This window comes from Chaetura pelagica, unplaced genomic scaffold (assembly GCF_000747805.2).
Source record: "Chaetura pelagica isolate M959 unplaced genomic scaffold, ChaPel_1.0 scaffold118, whole genome shotgun sequence".
Taxonomy (NCBI): Eukaryota; Metazoa; Chordata; class Aves; order Apodiformes; family Apodidae; genus Chaetura; species Chaetura pelagica.
The window spans coordinates 208600-221507 of record NW_009954408.1 but is presented as its reverse complement, the minus strand read 5'-3'; the positions used below and the strand labels follow the sequence as shown (position 1 = coordinate 221507).

The following is a 12908-nucleotide window of genomic DNA, read 5'->3' as shown; positions in this document are numbered from 1 at the left end:
CCATGCTGCCTAGGCAGGTCTCCCCGCAGGCATCTTCTACCTACACACAGCAAAGGCAAGACACAAAAGCAGGAGGCTGCCCTATTTGCCTGTGTCAAGCAAAGCTGTCAATAACATCTCTTTTTTAGGCCCCATTTGGCAGACTGTACTGTTGGGTGTTTCGCACGCGATGAAGTTCCTACAGCCTCTTTCTTGTTTTTATTGCACCTCATGCAAAAAGATCCAAACCACTCATGCACCTGGAGAAAGAGAGAACTGAGCAGCAAGCATGAGCTTTTCTAAGTTTATGCTTCCTGGTTCGTAAGTCAATTCTTTGTTTCTCCCTCTTCCTTCCTTAGGTCCTCCAGCACTGGAACTGAGGCAGAATTCAGGTGTGCCAGTGGCCTTGCCAAGCTGCCAACCCATGCAGGGTCAGCAGGACACAATGTCCTCTACAGCCCACCTCCACAGCTTGTCTCCTGACTATGTACTGCAGCTCTCTCCACTTTGAGCAAGAAGATTTGAAAGGACCTGAGGAAATCCTCCCACTGACAGAGAAAGGACTGTGCAAACCACCCACCCCATGGGAGCGAGGCAGCTTTGCAGAATGGCTGAAAGAAAGGAGGACTCCTGTGCAGTCCTGCTGTCCCTCTCAGACAGCAGATCTCCAAACATGCAGGAAGACACTCAGGAGGTTCACCCCTGCTGCTCATCTACTGCAAAGCTTCCCCTGGAACACCCAGCTGTGAAACAGAGAATGAAAACTCAAAGACGAAAGGGACACATGATGGACCGTAAAGTCAAACAACACTGACTCCCTCTTTCCATCCAGAAAATAAGAAAGTTGGAAGCAAGCTCCAAACAGAATGAATGCCTCGTTTAACCTCCTCGCTGGGATACTCTACACACTATTCTGAAGTTAATAGAACACTTTCAATAATTGATAGCTAACCTTTTATCCTACTACATTTTGAAATCTGCTACCTTACGCTAATAAATAAGCAAGGGAGAAAAGACACTTTGTGTGGCACCAACCCCTGAGTCAGGGGACATGTACGTGTGGGCAGGCAGAGGCATGGGCAGGAGCCTGCAGAATCACAAAAGGATGACAGAAACAATGTTTACAAGTTCAAATGCCCTCAGCTGTGGAAAAGAAGCCACGGAAAAACCACATCAATCTGGAAAAAATTCGCCTGAAGAGGCTAACATTTGAAAAGCACCTATGTCAGAACCCCAACCTACAGATATTCTCTTGGGGGAGTCCAAAAGGAGATTATACCAACCCTGTCCTGTGGGGGGGAACAACAATGTTTGCATATTTAAAGGGTTAAACCCAGGACCAGGATCCCACCTTTGTTATTTCAACACATCATTCCCCCGTTGGCTGCGTTTTTTTGTGGGGGGAGGCAAGAAACACAATTTAACGAAAACCCAAACAAATTCCCTAGTACCACAGCAGCAACACAACTCGAATCCACCCCAGATCTGACCCTCAGCACATGCCAAGATATGCCCCCTCCTCCCCTGCAGCACCGTTGCTCCCCTGACAGCAAAGCCCCTTGCCCCATCCCTAGGGAACGCAGCCATCGGCTGCGGAGAAGAATCCATCTGCTGCGACTTCCAAGAGGACAAGTTGGAGCTGTGTGACTCCTAAAGCCCACAAACATCCCAATCTTGGTTCGCCTGATTTGTCATTAGCATTTCTCACGCCTAAATTAAGAAGGACAGGCAGCACCACGTGCGTGCTGACAGTGCTGGAGCCGAACAGCTTTTATAGCTTCGCCTCCTTTCCCTCCACACCTCCCAGGGTTTCTTGGCTGCTCCTGTTGCAGAGCAGCACACAACCAGCCACCACAAGCCAAACCAACGTCATGAGGGTGCACTAACTCTTCAGTGTTTGGTGTGAACTCCAGCACAACTGAGGAACCAAGGATTTTACCATATCTACGGGGCACTGACCTGTTTGCCCATTTTCCCTGTTCTCAAAGATCCTTCAGCCTGGCACCCAACTCTGTGATGAAGCCTGTTTAGCACCAGTGAAGTTCCCCACATTCAGACTGACAACGTTCTGAGCTGAGATGAGGGAATCAAAGTTAAAATCCAGCCCATCTGCGTCCATGAGTTCACTGCGGATAATGGACTCCATGTCACACTCCAGGCTCCCATTGAAAATATCCAGGTCCAAGTCACTTGGGAATTTCTCGTGTCCCATGACCGGGAGGTTCACACTAGAGGAGTACAAAGAGGAGCCTGAGAGCGGGTCAGAAAGTGTTTGCATAGACTGACTGACGGGTGACTGCTGATGTTTGGTGGATCCCAAGCTGTTTGAGTCACTCAAGCCTATGTTACTGATGGAGCTGGACAAGGCACGGCTGCCACTAAGAGAGGAGCTGTGGGACTGGTGCTGGTGATGAGGCAGGCTCTGATTGACCAGCCCACCCTGGCCGGATGGCGCAGCAAAGGACATCATGGGGTCGTTGCGGAGCATGATATTCCTGCGGGAATTCTGGGTGGACACGGCCGTGCTGGCCTGTGACATGAGTGGGTCAGACTGCGTCATCATGACATCGCTGTGACTAAGTGCATCCGAGGCGAGGAGATCCTGCAGCGTCTGGTTGTTGTAATGAGAAAGGGAAGAGAAGGTGGCCGGCTTGTTCTCCTGAATGGTCTGCATGGGCGACTGGCGGAGGGAGTTCAGGGACGACGGCCCGAACACGGCGTTGTTGAAACTACTCGATGGGGAACCCAGCCCTGAACCTTTGGAACCATACGGGAAACTGGAGCTTCTCTGCATTATCCCTCCCGTGGGAGACTGCTGGGAGGGAGGGAGGGTTATATCGTCCAAGAGATCATCCATGAGGTTATCTGTCAGTCCGTCGTTCAAATTCATTGTCCCAGCCATATCAGTCAACCTGGGCAACTCCACAGTGCAGGGTTTGTTTACCGATGGGGACAAGCTCGATGGGCTCCCGTACAGCATGGGAGAAAGTGGAGCATCATCATCTTGAACATCATCCAGCTCGGTGCTTGCCAGGATGGGTGACAAGCGGCCGCTGATGGTGCTGGCGTTTGAGTTGGTACGGGAGCGGAAATCCGTCCAGGCATCCAGCTCGTCGCTGCTGCGGGACGTGGGGCTCCCTGGCCACTTGGAGAGCTGGGAAGGGCTGTCCTCGCTGGTCTCCTGGGCGGTCTGCAGGGCTGCCTTCTTCTTCGCCGCCCGCCCTCTGCTCTTGGTGTACTTGTTGCTGTTGTCCATCGACACGGCGCGTCGCCGGGGCGCTTTGCCGCCTTTTCCGCCGTCGGGGTTGATCATCCACCAAGAGCTTTTCCCGGTGCCTTCGTTCTGCACCCTGACGAATCGGCTGTGGAGTGACAGGTTGTGCCGGATGGAATTCTGCAGGACAGGAACAAAACAAAACAAAACAAAACAAACGTCAAGACTGGCACCCCACGTCTTTCGCTGCCCCGAAATCTCAAGTCGCGGAAGCAACGTCGCGGGAAAAGAGCAACGCGAATGAAGGCACTGGGCCCTCCTGGACATCACCGAGGGTGGTGGACACAGGAGGGCTGGGGTGAGGCTGCAGCGTGCATCCCTGCTGCCCATCTCTACACCTTCAAAAGCTGCATCCCGAGGAACGGAACGCGCGAGGGGCTAGATGGTTCTCCCTTACTTTCAACTCAAGCCAACCCTCCGTACTAACAGCGATCTCGTCGTCAGCTCCTTGAAATCAACACTGCAAAAGTCTGGCTGGAGGGGTAGTCACTCACCACAGCCTCTGCAAATGTCTTTCTAACCCTCCACGAGCGTGTGTGTTGTGTGTTTGTTATAATAACTCTTCAGAAAACTGCAAGTGCTGTTGCTCATCAACCCCGGGCGCCCTGTGCATGACTAAGCTGCACTTCCCTCTCGATTACAGACCCCAGAACTGCCCGTGCTGCAGGAGCTGGCCAGCTGTCCCCTTGCCGTGCTGTCCCCACAGCTTCCAAAACATGGTGTGACAGTGCACAGGGCGATACCCCTGTCCCTGTGAGCTGCTGGATGTGGAGGGGCACAGAGCTGCTGCACACAGCTGGGTACCCCCTGCCCTACAGAAGACAGCACTTTCAGGGAGCTCGTGCACCGTCCTGCTTCTGCAGATGACCTGCTTGCACTAGTCAGCACCATGTATCATCCAAACACCACCCTGGCTCAAGCCCAGGATAAATCACCCATGAAAAAGAGGCTGAGAAAACCCAAGTAACCCCTAGTGAAACGACTCCGGATTTACAGGGAAATTACAGAGATTAAAATCTCACTCCGCTCGTCCTGCTGATCTTGGGCTTAAAATATGGCTCAAAGGAAGGTCAAGCATGTAAGTGAGAATGCTTCCAGGTTTGGTTTGGGTCTTTTTTACCATGTGCAAGTCAAAACATCTTGGGAGCTACTCCATATTCCTTTGACAGAACAGTTGTGCTATTCCTCCAGGTTAGAAATGATCAAAAAAAGTCACAGGAGTCTTTTTTCTTAAATTTTGGCCATTACCAGGCATATCTATAAAGAGGATAAAATCACATTTGATCTACCAGCATGCTTTAAAAACACAAGGTCAACAGGATCCTAGCATAATGAAACCATCCAGGATAAGTGTCCTTCACTTACAACCACTGAAAAAATCCAGCAAAGAATGAATCCATCAATAAATCATCCACAAGCACCTCAACATCCTTAGGATAAATGGTTGTTTGACATAAGTGAACTGGAGACATATTTGACACATAAAGAAACGCAGCTCAGCTTTTTTTTTTTCTTAAACCATTCTTTTCAGTATAAAATGCTTCCCCCTCCGTTGAGTGTTGAGGTTTTTGTCAGATTGTGAAATGGAAAACATGCCTGAAGTTCTTCTCGCATGCAGACAGCAGACATGGTTGTGATTAGCACTTAATGAAAAGAGAAATCATATGGACCGTGGTTCAAAATAGCAACTGTTACGTTTTAAACAACTTGAGCAAAACAACAGACCAGACTTCGCAGTCACACACAAGAGAAGTCTGGGTCAGTCCCTCAGCTGTAAACTTCTCCATTTCCAAGGGACTATCATGCCACCAAAATCTGGTGGATTGAGTTGCAGCATAATAGCTCTTCAGTCTAAGGAAGGAATGAGCTTTTTATTACTTAACTGATGACATTTTAACTATATTTTGAGTCTGGCAGCAGTCTGTTTCTAACTTCTAATAACTAGGCACCACTGCTTACTTCCTCAGGTTTCTCCCAGCTGCCTGGAGAACTGCTCTTTTTTTCTTTTTTTAAAAAAATAACCCTTATTGATATTCCAGCCTGTGCTGCACCAGTGCAGGTAGCTCTCCCATTCATAACCCAGGAGCATAGCTCAGGCTGGGATCCACCTGGCTGGAGAGCAGTCCTGTGCAAAGGGACCTGGGGGTTTTGGTGGGTAACAGGCTCACCAGGAGTGCACAGTGCACTGAAGGGCAAAGAAACCACCAGCAGAGATCAAGAAGTCATCATCCTGCTCTTCTCAGTGCTTGGCAGACCACACTTGGAGTATTGTCTTCAGTTTTGGTCCCTGCTCTACAAAAAGGATGGGACAGGCTGGAGAGGGCCCAGAGAAGGGTCACAAGGATGATCAGAGGACTGGAGGACCTGCCACATGAGAGGATGAGAAAACTGGGTTTGTTCAGCCTGGAAGAAGGCTCAGGGGAGACCTTATCACCATGTTCCAGTCCTTACAGGGTGGCTGCCAAGAAGATGGAGACTCCCTGTTTACAAGGAGTCCCATGGAAAAGACAAGGGGTGATGGGCACAAATTGCTCCTGGGGAGATTCCAGTTGGACACAAGAGGTAAATGTTTCCCTATGAGGACAGTCCAACATTGGAATAGTCTCCCAAGGGAAGTGGTGGATTCCCCCACATTGGGAAGTTTGAAGTCTCAGCTTGACAGGGAGCTGAGCCACCTCATGTCAACTAGAGCAGTGCCTGGAGAGGTTGGGCCAGATGATCCCTGAGGTCCCTTCCAACCTGCCATGCCTGGATTTTCTGATGCTATGATCCATCCCCTGTGACTTTCATGGACAACCACTGGTGAGAACATCTGCATGGGGATCTCTCCTCACAAAGAGCCAGCAGCAGGATGATGGCAACCAGAGCTAGACCATCCCACCAAGCCAGGCTACAAGAGCCATACAAACTACACTGTTCTCTACTTAAAAATGCTGGACATAAGAATATACAGCACCAGGAACTGTGCTAATGAAAAGAAAAAAAAAAAAAAAAATCTTAGAAAACACCCATCATCCAACAGGCCTAAACCATCCAAAATCCTAAAGGGCAAAAAAGGTTTGAGGCTCCTTCCAGGATGAGCTCCTCCCTGTGTGGATGTGTTTGTGCACACGTGTCATTTTCTCACTGGATCTTTTTGCTCAGTGCTGCTATTGCACAAATAATCAGAGTGTAATAACACTTTTGCATTGAAAATTGGTGGTTATAAAAAAATCCAAGTAGTTTGTTTCCCTTCACATCACACAATATGCCACTTACACTCCATCTTCTGGTTTTCTTTCCTTCTGCAGGAAGATGGTTTTCTTAAGCATAATTATGGCCAATTTATTTTTGTGTACCCCATCTCCACCCTCTGTCCAAACACTGCTTGAAAACCCACTTCTTTCACGTAGCCTCCCCAGCTAACCTTGTCAGCAACAGTATGTAAGTTCCTTGGTTTCTCCTTGTGTTGGATGCTCTGCCAAGTCAAATCAGGGCTGGATCCAATTATCCTTTCACATGCAATTTTTGCTACAGAAGTCACCAGGATTGACAACTCATGTCAGTCCAGGCTGTTGCACTGTGCTACCAGGTTGCAATCTGGATGGAAGTGACTGTATTTCCTATCTCGTTTCTGAGACATCAAATCATCCTAGAATCACAGAGTCATTTGGGTTGGAAAAGACCTTTAAGATCATCAAGTCCAACCGTCCTCCCAGCACTGCCAAGCCCACCACTAAACCATGTCCCCAGACATCTGTATGTCTGTAAAACCCCTCCAAGGATGGTGACTCCACCACCTCCCTGGGCAGCCTGTTCCAGGGCCTGACAACCCTTTTGGGGGATACATTTTTCCTGTGTGGTGAATGAGTGGTGCAATTCCCACCGTGAGCTCACCTCCTCTTCCTCACCGGGCTCCTGAGAGGTGCCACAGCTCTGAAAAACCCAAACTAGGTGTCAGGACAGGTGCTCCTGTCTGCTTAAAATACAGGAAAATATCACAGGACAATCTTTGCTCACAGCCACGTGCATTAGTGATATTTGACCACACGAGAAACAGCAAAGGAGGTGGGGGGGAGCAAAGGAAACTCAGTTATCATCTGAACCTGCTGCTGATCAAATTGATGGGGATTTGTCTGACTTATGTGGGATGCAAATTAGGCCATGATGATGGAAACATGGTGCACTTTTCCATGCCAAAATGCACTGAGAAGCTTTCAAAGATCTATAAAGGTACTTCCATCAATCTGTCCTGTGGACCACGTGTAGAAGGGACAGATGCCAGCCAGGCTGCAGACACCTTGGCAAGAGCTCAGACACCACCCATGGGTACAACACACGGGCTGCACAAGAGCAGAGCATAAGAGAAATATGATGAGCTCCCTTTATTAGTGTTACTATTTATACCAGACTTGAAGAACGCCGTGAGCTCTGCTAAGAGCCAGAAGACTGAGGTTCCTGCAGATAAGATCAAGAGCATCCTGTATGGCATTAAGCCCAGCCCAGTCATGTCCTGGTCCTCCAGGGAAGTGGTCCTGCAGGGAAGAATGACCAGCCCCTGAGAGAAGGAAGACCCAAGGCAGAGGAACACAAGAGGCAGGTCAGGTTTGGTGTGAGCAGAGGGTGGCACAGTGTCACAGGCACTGCTACCCCACCTTGGCTTAGGCTGACAGCATCAGCAGAAGGAGTGCACCTGGGTGCCCACAAGTAGCCATGGCAGCAACACGTGGGGTGACAGCACTTGCCCCAAACCTTGGGCCACACTCAGCTTGGGTAAATGTCCATCCACTGCACCACGTTTCGTCCAGTCCGTGCTCCTCGAGGGAACCAGCCACATTTTGCTCACAATAAAAAACACCAAGAAATCAGCTACCATGCCCTAATTACACATGTGCCTCTTGATATTTTGAGAAGACTGCAAATGGGTACACTCCCAGAGAGGACACCCAGATGTTTCCAAAGGGCTGTAGACCTGATTTGATACCAGCAACTGAACGAGTCTCCCAGAAAGGCTGAACTGGGTGTGATCTCAACACTCCGTCCTGGTACAACAACAGCAGCAAATGCTCAAGCCTTTAAACAGAGAAAATCCCCCCTCTCCCTGTGCCTGTTTCAGCCTCTTCCAACCCATGTTTACCTTGTGGAGCCCGTCCATTAACTCAGACACCAGCTGCAAGTGCTTCCACTGCAGCACAGAGTCTTTTTTGTCTGGGAGCAACATGTGGTATCAATTTATCATCCTCAACAACGCAACAAGGAATCCACTCACTTTGAAAATAAAAAGAGAGTTGTGTAACTTAACTCTTAAAACCCCCTGCTTTAAAGAAAAAAAAAAAAAAAAAAGCCTAAAGATTACCCAGATGAGGTGCAGCTGGTGGCTGCTGAGTCCAAGTTACACACTGGTCTGTTATCCTTTCAGAGTTTTGTAGCGAGTGGCTCATTCGTTATTTCGGACACAGGCTCCCAAACTGTAAAGTCAGGGCTACAAATCAAAAGCAGTTGTTTATTTTAACAACTGGGATAGTAGGACATGATGGGAGAAAAACAAAAAATGCCATCTGCTGACCCATACATGCTGCTGCTGCTCACTTGGGAGAATTACACTTTATTTTGTGTTATATTTAGTGTTCAGCATTCCCCACATGAAGCTCCCTGGTAGCCACACTCTAAAGAAAGGCATCAGACTTCATCCCACTGAAAAGAAGCCATGAAAATAACTTCAGCTTCTCAACCTTCAACTGACTGGAGGAAGCCCCACTTCTCCATGGCTCTCCTTGCTCACTGGAATTTCAGTTTCAGCCTGTCACCTCACTCCAAGTGTTGTAGCACAAAGCTCCTTTGGGATGAACACCCCTACAGAGGGGCTCCACCAAAACCAATTTCTTTAAGAAAAGCAAAATGAGACAAACAAACAGACAAACTACCTTCTGTGCATTCAGTTGTTGCTGAAACAGGGGGTTGTCAATAATCCAACACATTTTGCACACCCGTCCAGACCTGTGTCTGTGCCTTCTCCTGAAGTCAAAATTTGCTTTGACCAGCTTTACATTTTGCTTGCTTTCAAGTCCCCAGGAGGATTCAATTGCAAGTAAACAGGAAAACAGACACAGTGACTCCAAAATTAGGAATAAATAAAGTTGCCAATTGTGTCTGTCCATGTATGTGGGAATTTCTGTTGGAAGGGATTTGTGAGTACAGGCAAGATCTTCAGGAAGTACCAATCTGTTGGTTCCAGAGTCACCTTCTGCCTGGCTCTGTAAGGCTGCAGTGCCACTCTCCTCAAGGAACTCTGAAATCCTCAATCCAAAGAGGTCTTTGAATTTATTTCTCTTTCCCATGAGATTTTGCAAACCAGAAAAACATGTAACGTTTAATATGGAAGAGAAGGCACCTTGGAGATGCAGAAAAAGCAAGAACTAAAACATAAGAAGGTCCTCCCACAATATCCATTCAGCCACATTGTACCAATACTCATCTTCTTCCATATAAACCAGAAGTTATGTATTCCAGATTGTTTCATAATTCCCTAAATTACGGAAGTTGCAGGAGGGGGAAAAAAAAGCATTAAGGAAATTACACACAGCAAAGGAAATCTTTCCTGACACCCAAATGTTTTCAATGCTTGATGTTTGGTATCATCTGCAAGTTCCTAAGGCAGCTCCTGCAAACCCCACCAGATGTTCATCAGAAACAGGTGGCAAGAGCACACCAGGGTCCCACAGGAAACTTCCCTTGGATCCTGGCTGGCAAAGCCCACTGTCCTCACAGGCCTTGATAGGCTAAGTGGGATGACACAGGCTCAGCCCTACCCAAACATGCCCTCCTGCAGGAAAAGGGGAGGGGAAAAAGCCCTACAGATTTAGGGAGGAAAATTCAGCTCAGCATCTGGTGGATCCAACTCATCTCTGGTCCCCTGCTTTAAAGAAGGACATGGAGCTCCTGGAGAGAGTCCAGAAGAGGCCACAACGATGATCCTTGCTCTGGAGACAGGCTGGGAGAGTTGGGGTGTTCAGCCTGGAGAAGAGAAGGCTCCAGGGAGACCTTAGAGCACCTTCCAGGGCCTGAAGGGGCTCCAGGAAAGCTGGGGAGGGGCTTGGGACAAGGGCAGGGAGGGAGAGGACAAGGGGGAAGGGATGAAAACTGGAGGAGGGGAGATTGAGGTGAGACATGAGGAGGGAATTGTGGAGTGTGAGGGTGGTGAGAGCCTGGCCCAGGTTGCCCAGGGAAGCTGTGGCTGCCCCATCCCTGGCAGTGTTGAAGGGCAGGTTGGATGGGGCTTGGAGCAACCTGAGCTGGTGGGAGGTGTCCCTGCCCATGCAGGGGGTGGGACTGGATGGTCTTGAAGGTCCCTTCCAACCCAAACCATTCTGTGATTCTATGATCTGCAGAGTGGCTCTGTGGATTCCCCTCCTCACCCTCTCTTCAAAGGAGTATTTCTGACCTTGGTGGTAGGCGAGTGGCTAGAGGAGGCCCCTGCTGGAATGAGCTCTCTGCCTTCAACTCTGCCCATTGTCCCCCACCCCTAGGAAGCACCAGAAGCCTCAGGGGATATTAGAGCTCCCTGGGAGAACATTAAGTCCAGCAAAGATTTATCCTCCGAAATGTGCTGGCTCAGAGAGAAGAGCAGCAGGAGGATCTGCCTCTGTCCCACAGGCAGGGCACCGTGCCGAGCCAGATCCTGACAGGAGAAGGTGACCAGGGCAGGGAAAACAAACCCTCCCTGATGCCAGCCCCTTGCTCTCCCCTGCCCCAGCTACTCCTTGTCCCAGGGGCAGGTGGTGAGTGATGTGCCTGCCAAGGAGGTTTGTGCTCCCCCTTTTGCAAAGAAAACCATCTCAACACGTGGACCTGTATCATAGAATCATAGAATGGTTTGGGTTGGAAGGGACCTTCAAGACCATCCAGTCCCAACCCCCTGCATGGGCAGGGACACCTCCCACCAGCCCAGGCTGCTCAAAGAAGACCAGGTTGCTTGAAGAGCGATAGGAACCAAGTCACAACTTAAACAAAAGCTTTTCCTAACAACCACACACACACACACACACAATTAATTCTAGTTAAAACAACTGCTGCCTCACTCTTTGCAAACAGTGATATTGCAAATTACTACGCTGACGTAAATAAAACTTAGCTGAAAATACACACTGCCTGGAAATTGTCTCAGAGCATCACGCTTCCAGTTAGCAAAAAAATCTCCAGCTGTTTTACAGTCAGATGTCCTCTGACCACAGGAGGACTCTAATAAATAACATTTGTTTTGCTCTTAGTAGAGCAGGCCAGTTGTTGTTTATTTTTTTCCACTGGGTGTTGGGAGATGGGAAGCAGAGAGCAAGGGAAATGCTGATACTTTAACTAATGCAGCTGCAGAGCAAGACCAAGGTCTGGCTCTCCTGCAGCTCCTTCCAGTGTCAGGAGCCATGTACCCTGTGACCCTTTGCTATAGGAAGCCCCCTAAAAATAAAGCGTGAGCCTCTGTGTTCTCTGCTGATGCTTTTCCATGTTAAAATGGGATTTGGGAATCAGGGGGCAGCACCACCATCAGGAGGTGGCTAAAGGCACCTTGGCAGGAGCTGCCTTTTTCACCCCCTTCCACACACGTTGTCTCATGGCTGCCCAACATTCAGGAACACGCTTCATTTCAATGAAAGGATTTAACTTCAGAGTAGGAATTTACTTTAAGGCATTGCTCTTGCAAGATGCTGAATTCCTGAAAATCCCAAGGCACCTCCGTGCAGGCTCGACTGGGACGTGAACAGTCAACAAGAGAACAGGAGATGTTGCCTCTTAATGGACTAAAACTCAAGGAGTTGCATGGAAAAAACCTGCACATGGCTGGGTCTTGGAGGGACAGATCAAACCAACTCTCATTTCTGCTCAGGAGTGGTGTCACCAGCAGATAACATCTTCATCTAACTTATTTTTTTCTCTCTCCACAGCAAACCACAGCATTTAAAGTGTTTCCACTGCAAGAACTTGGGCAATGCCAACCCACTGTGATGGTGGAGCCCCTTCAGCAGGGCTTCACTGCCTCTTCTGTGCCCAAGAGAACTGCAGGCACAGACAACTCATCAGTTCCAACACTGCACGGACAGGAACTCTCACAGAAACAGCTACCACTGTCAGCACAGCCCCAACCCTTGTTCCAGCTGCTGGAACTACTGGAAAGAGTCCTCACCAACCTCAGTGGTCACCCAGTCAGACCTCAAGGAAAACAATACAGTTTCACTGCAGACTTTCCCCCTGAAGGCTTTGGGTTTGTTTTGCTAGAAAGAAGAAAAACCAAACCAGTTCCTTTTTGTTTGTTGTTTGTTTGCTGTTTTCTCCCATGCACAGATCCCAGCACAACCCCCACGAGGGGGCTGGGGAAGCCAGAGGGCTCAGCTCTATTTCCACCCATTCTCAGCATATGGCTGTTACTATCCATCGACTGTTTAGAAACATGTATGGGCGTCCTTTCGTGCCTTTATAAATAAGTGTGAGTGATGCTGCTGCTTATAATAATTCACCCAAAATAGCAGCTTCCCATGGAAGATCAAGAAAGCCTCTCATTGCTGAATCACCTCTTGGAAATCTTTATTTCTTGAAAGTTTATTGTGCCCGTGCACTGGTTTCTCTAACGCTTCCTGAGCCCTGTGAAATGCAGCCAAACCACCACCAAGTCCCACTGCCCAGTGGC

The 12908-nt window shown here is 48.9% G+C and overlaps 1 protein-coding gene across 1 annotated transcript in view; it reads right to left on the bottom strand.

The window, feature by feature from the left end:
• Positions 1-12908, bottom strand: part of FOXO3 (forkhead box O3) — a 105274-nt gene that overhangs the window by 10510 nt on the left and 81856 nt on the right. The window contains exon 6 of the mRNA XM_010004350.1: positions 1939-3373. Coding sequence (XP_010002652.1) covers positions 1973-3373 — 1401 coding nt within the window. The 3' untranslated portion in view covers positions 1939-1972. The remainder of the gene's footprint in view (positions 1-1938; positions 3374-12908) is intronic.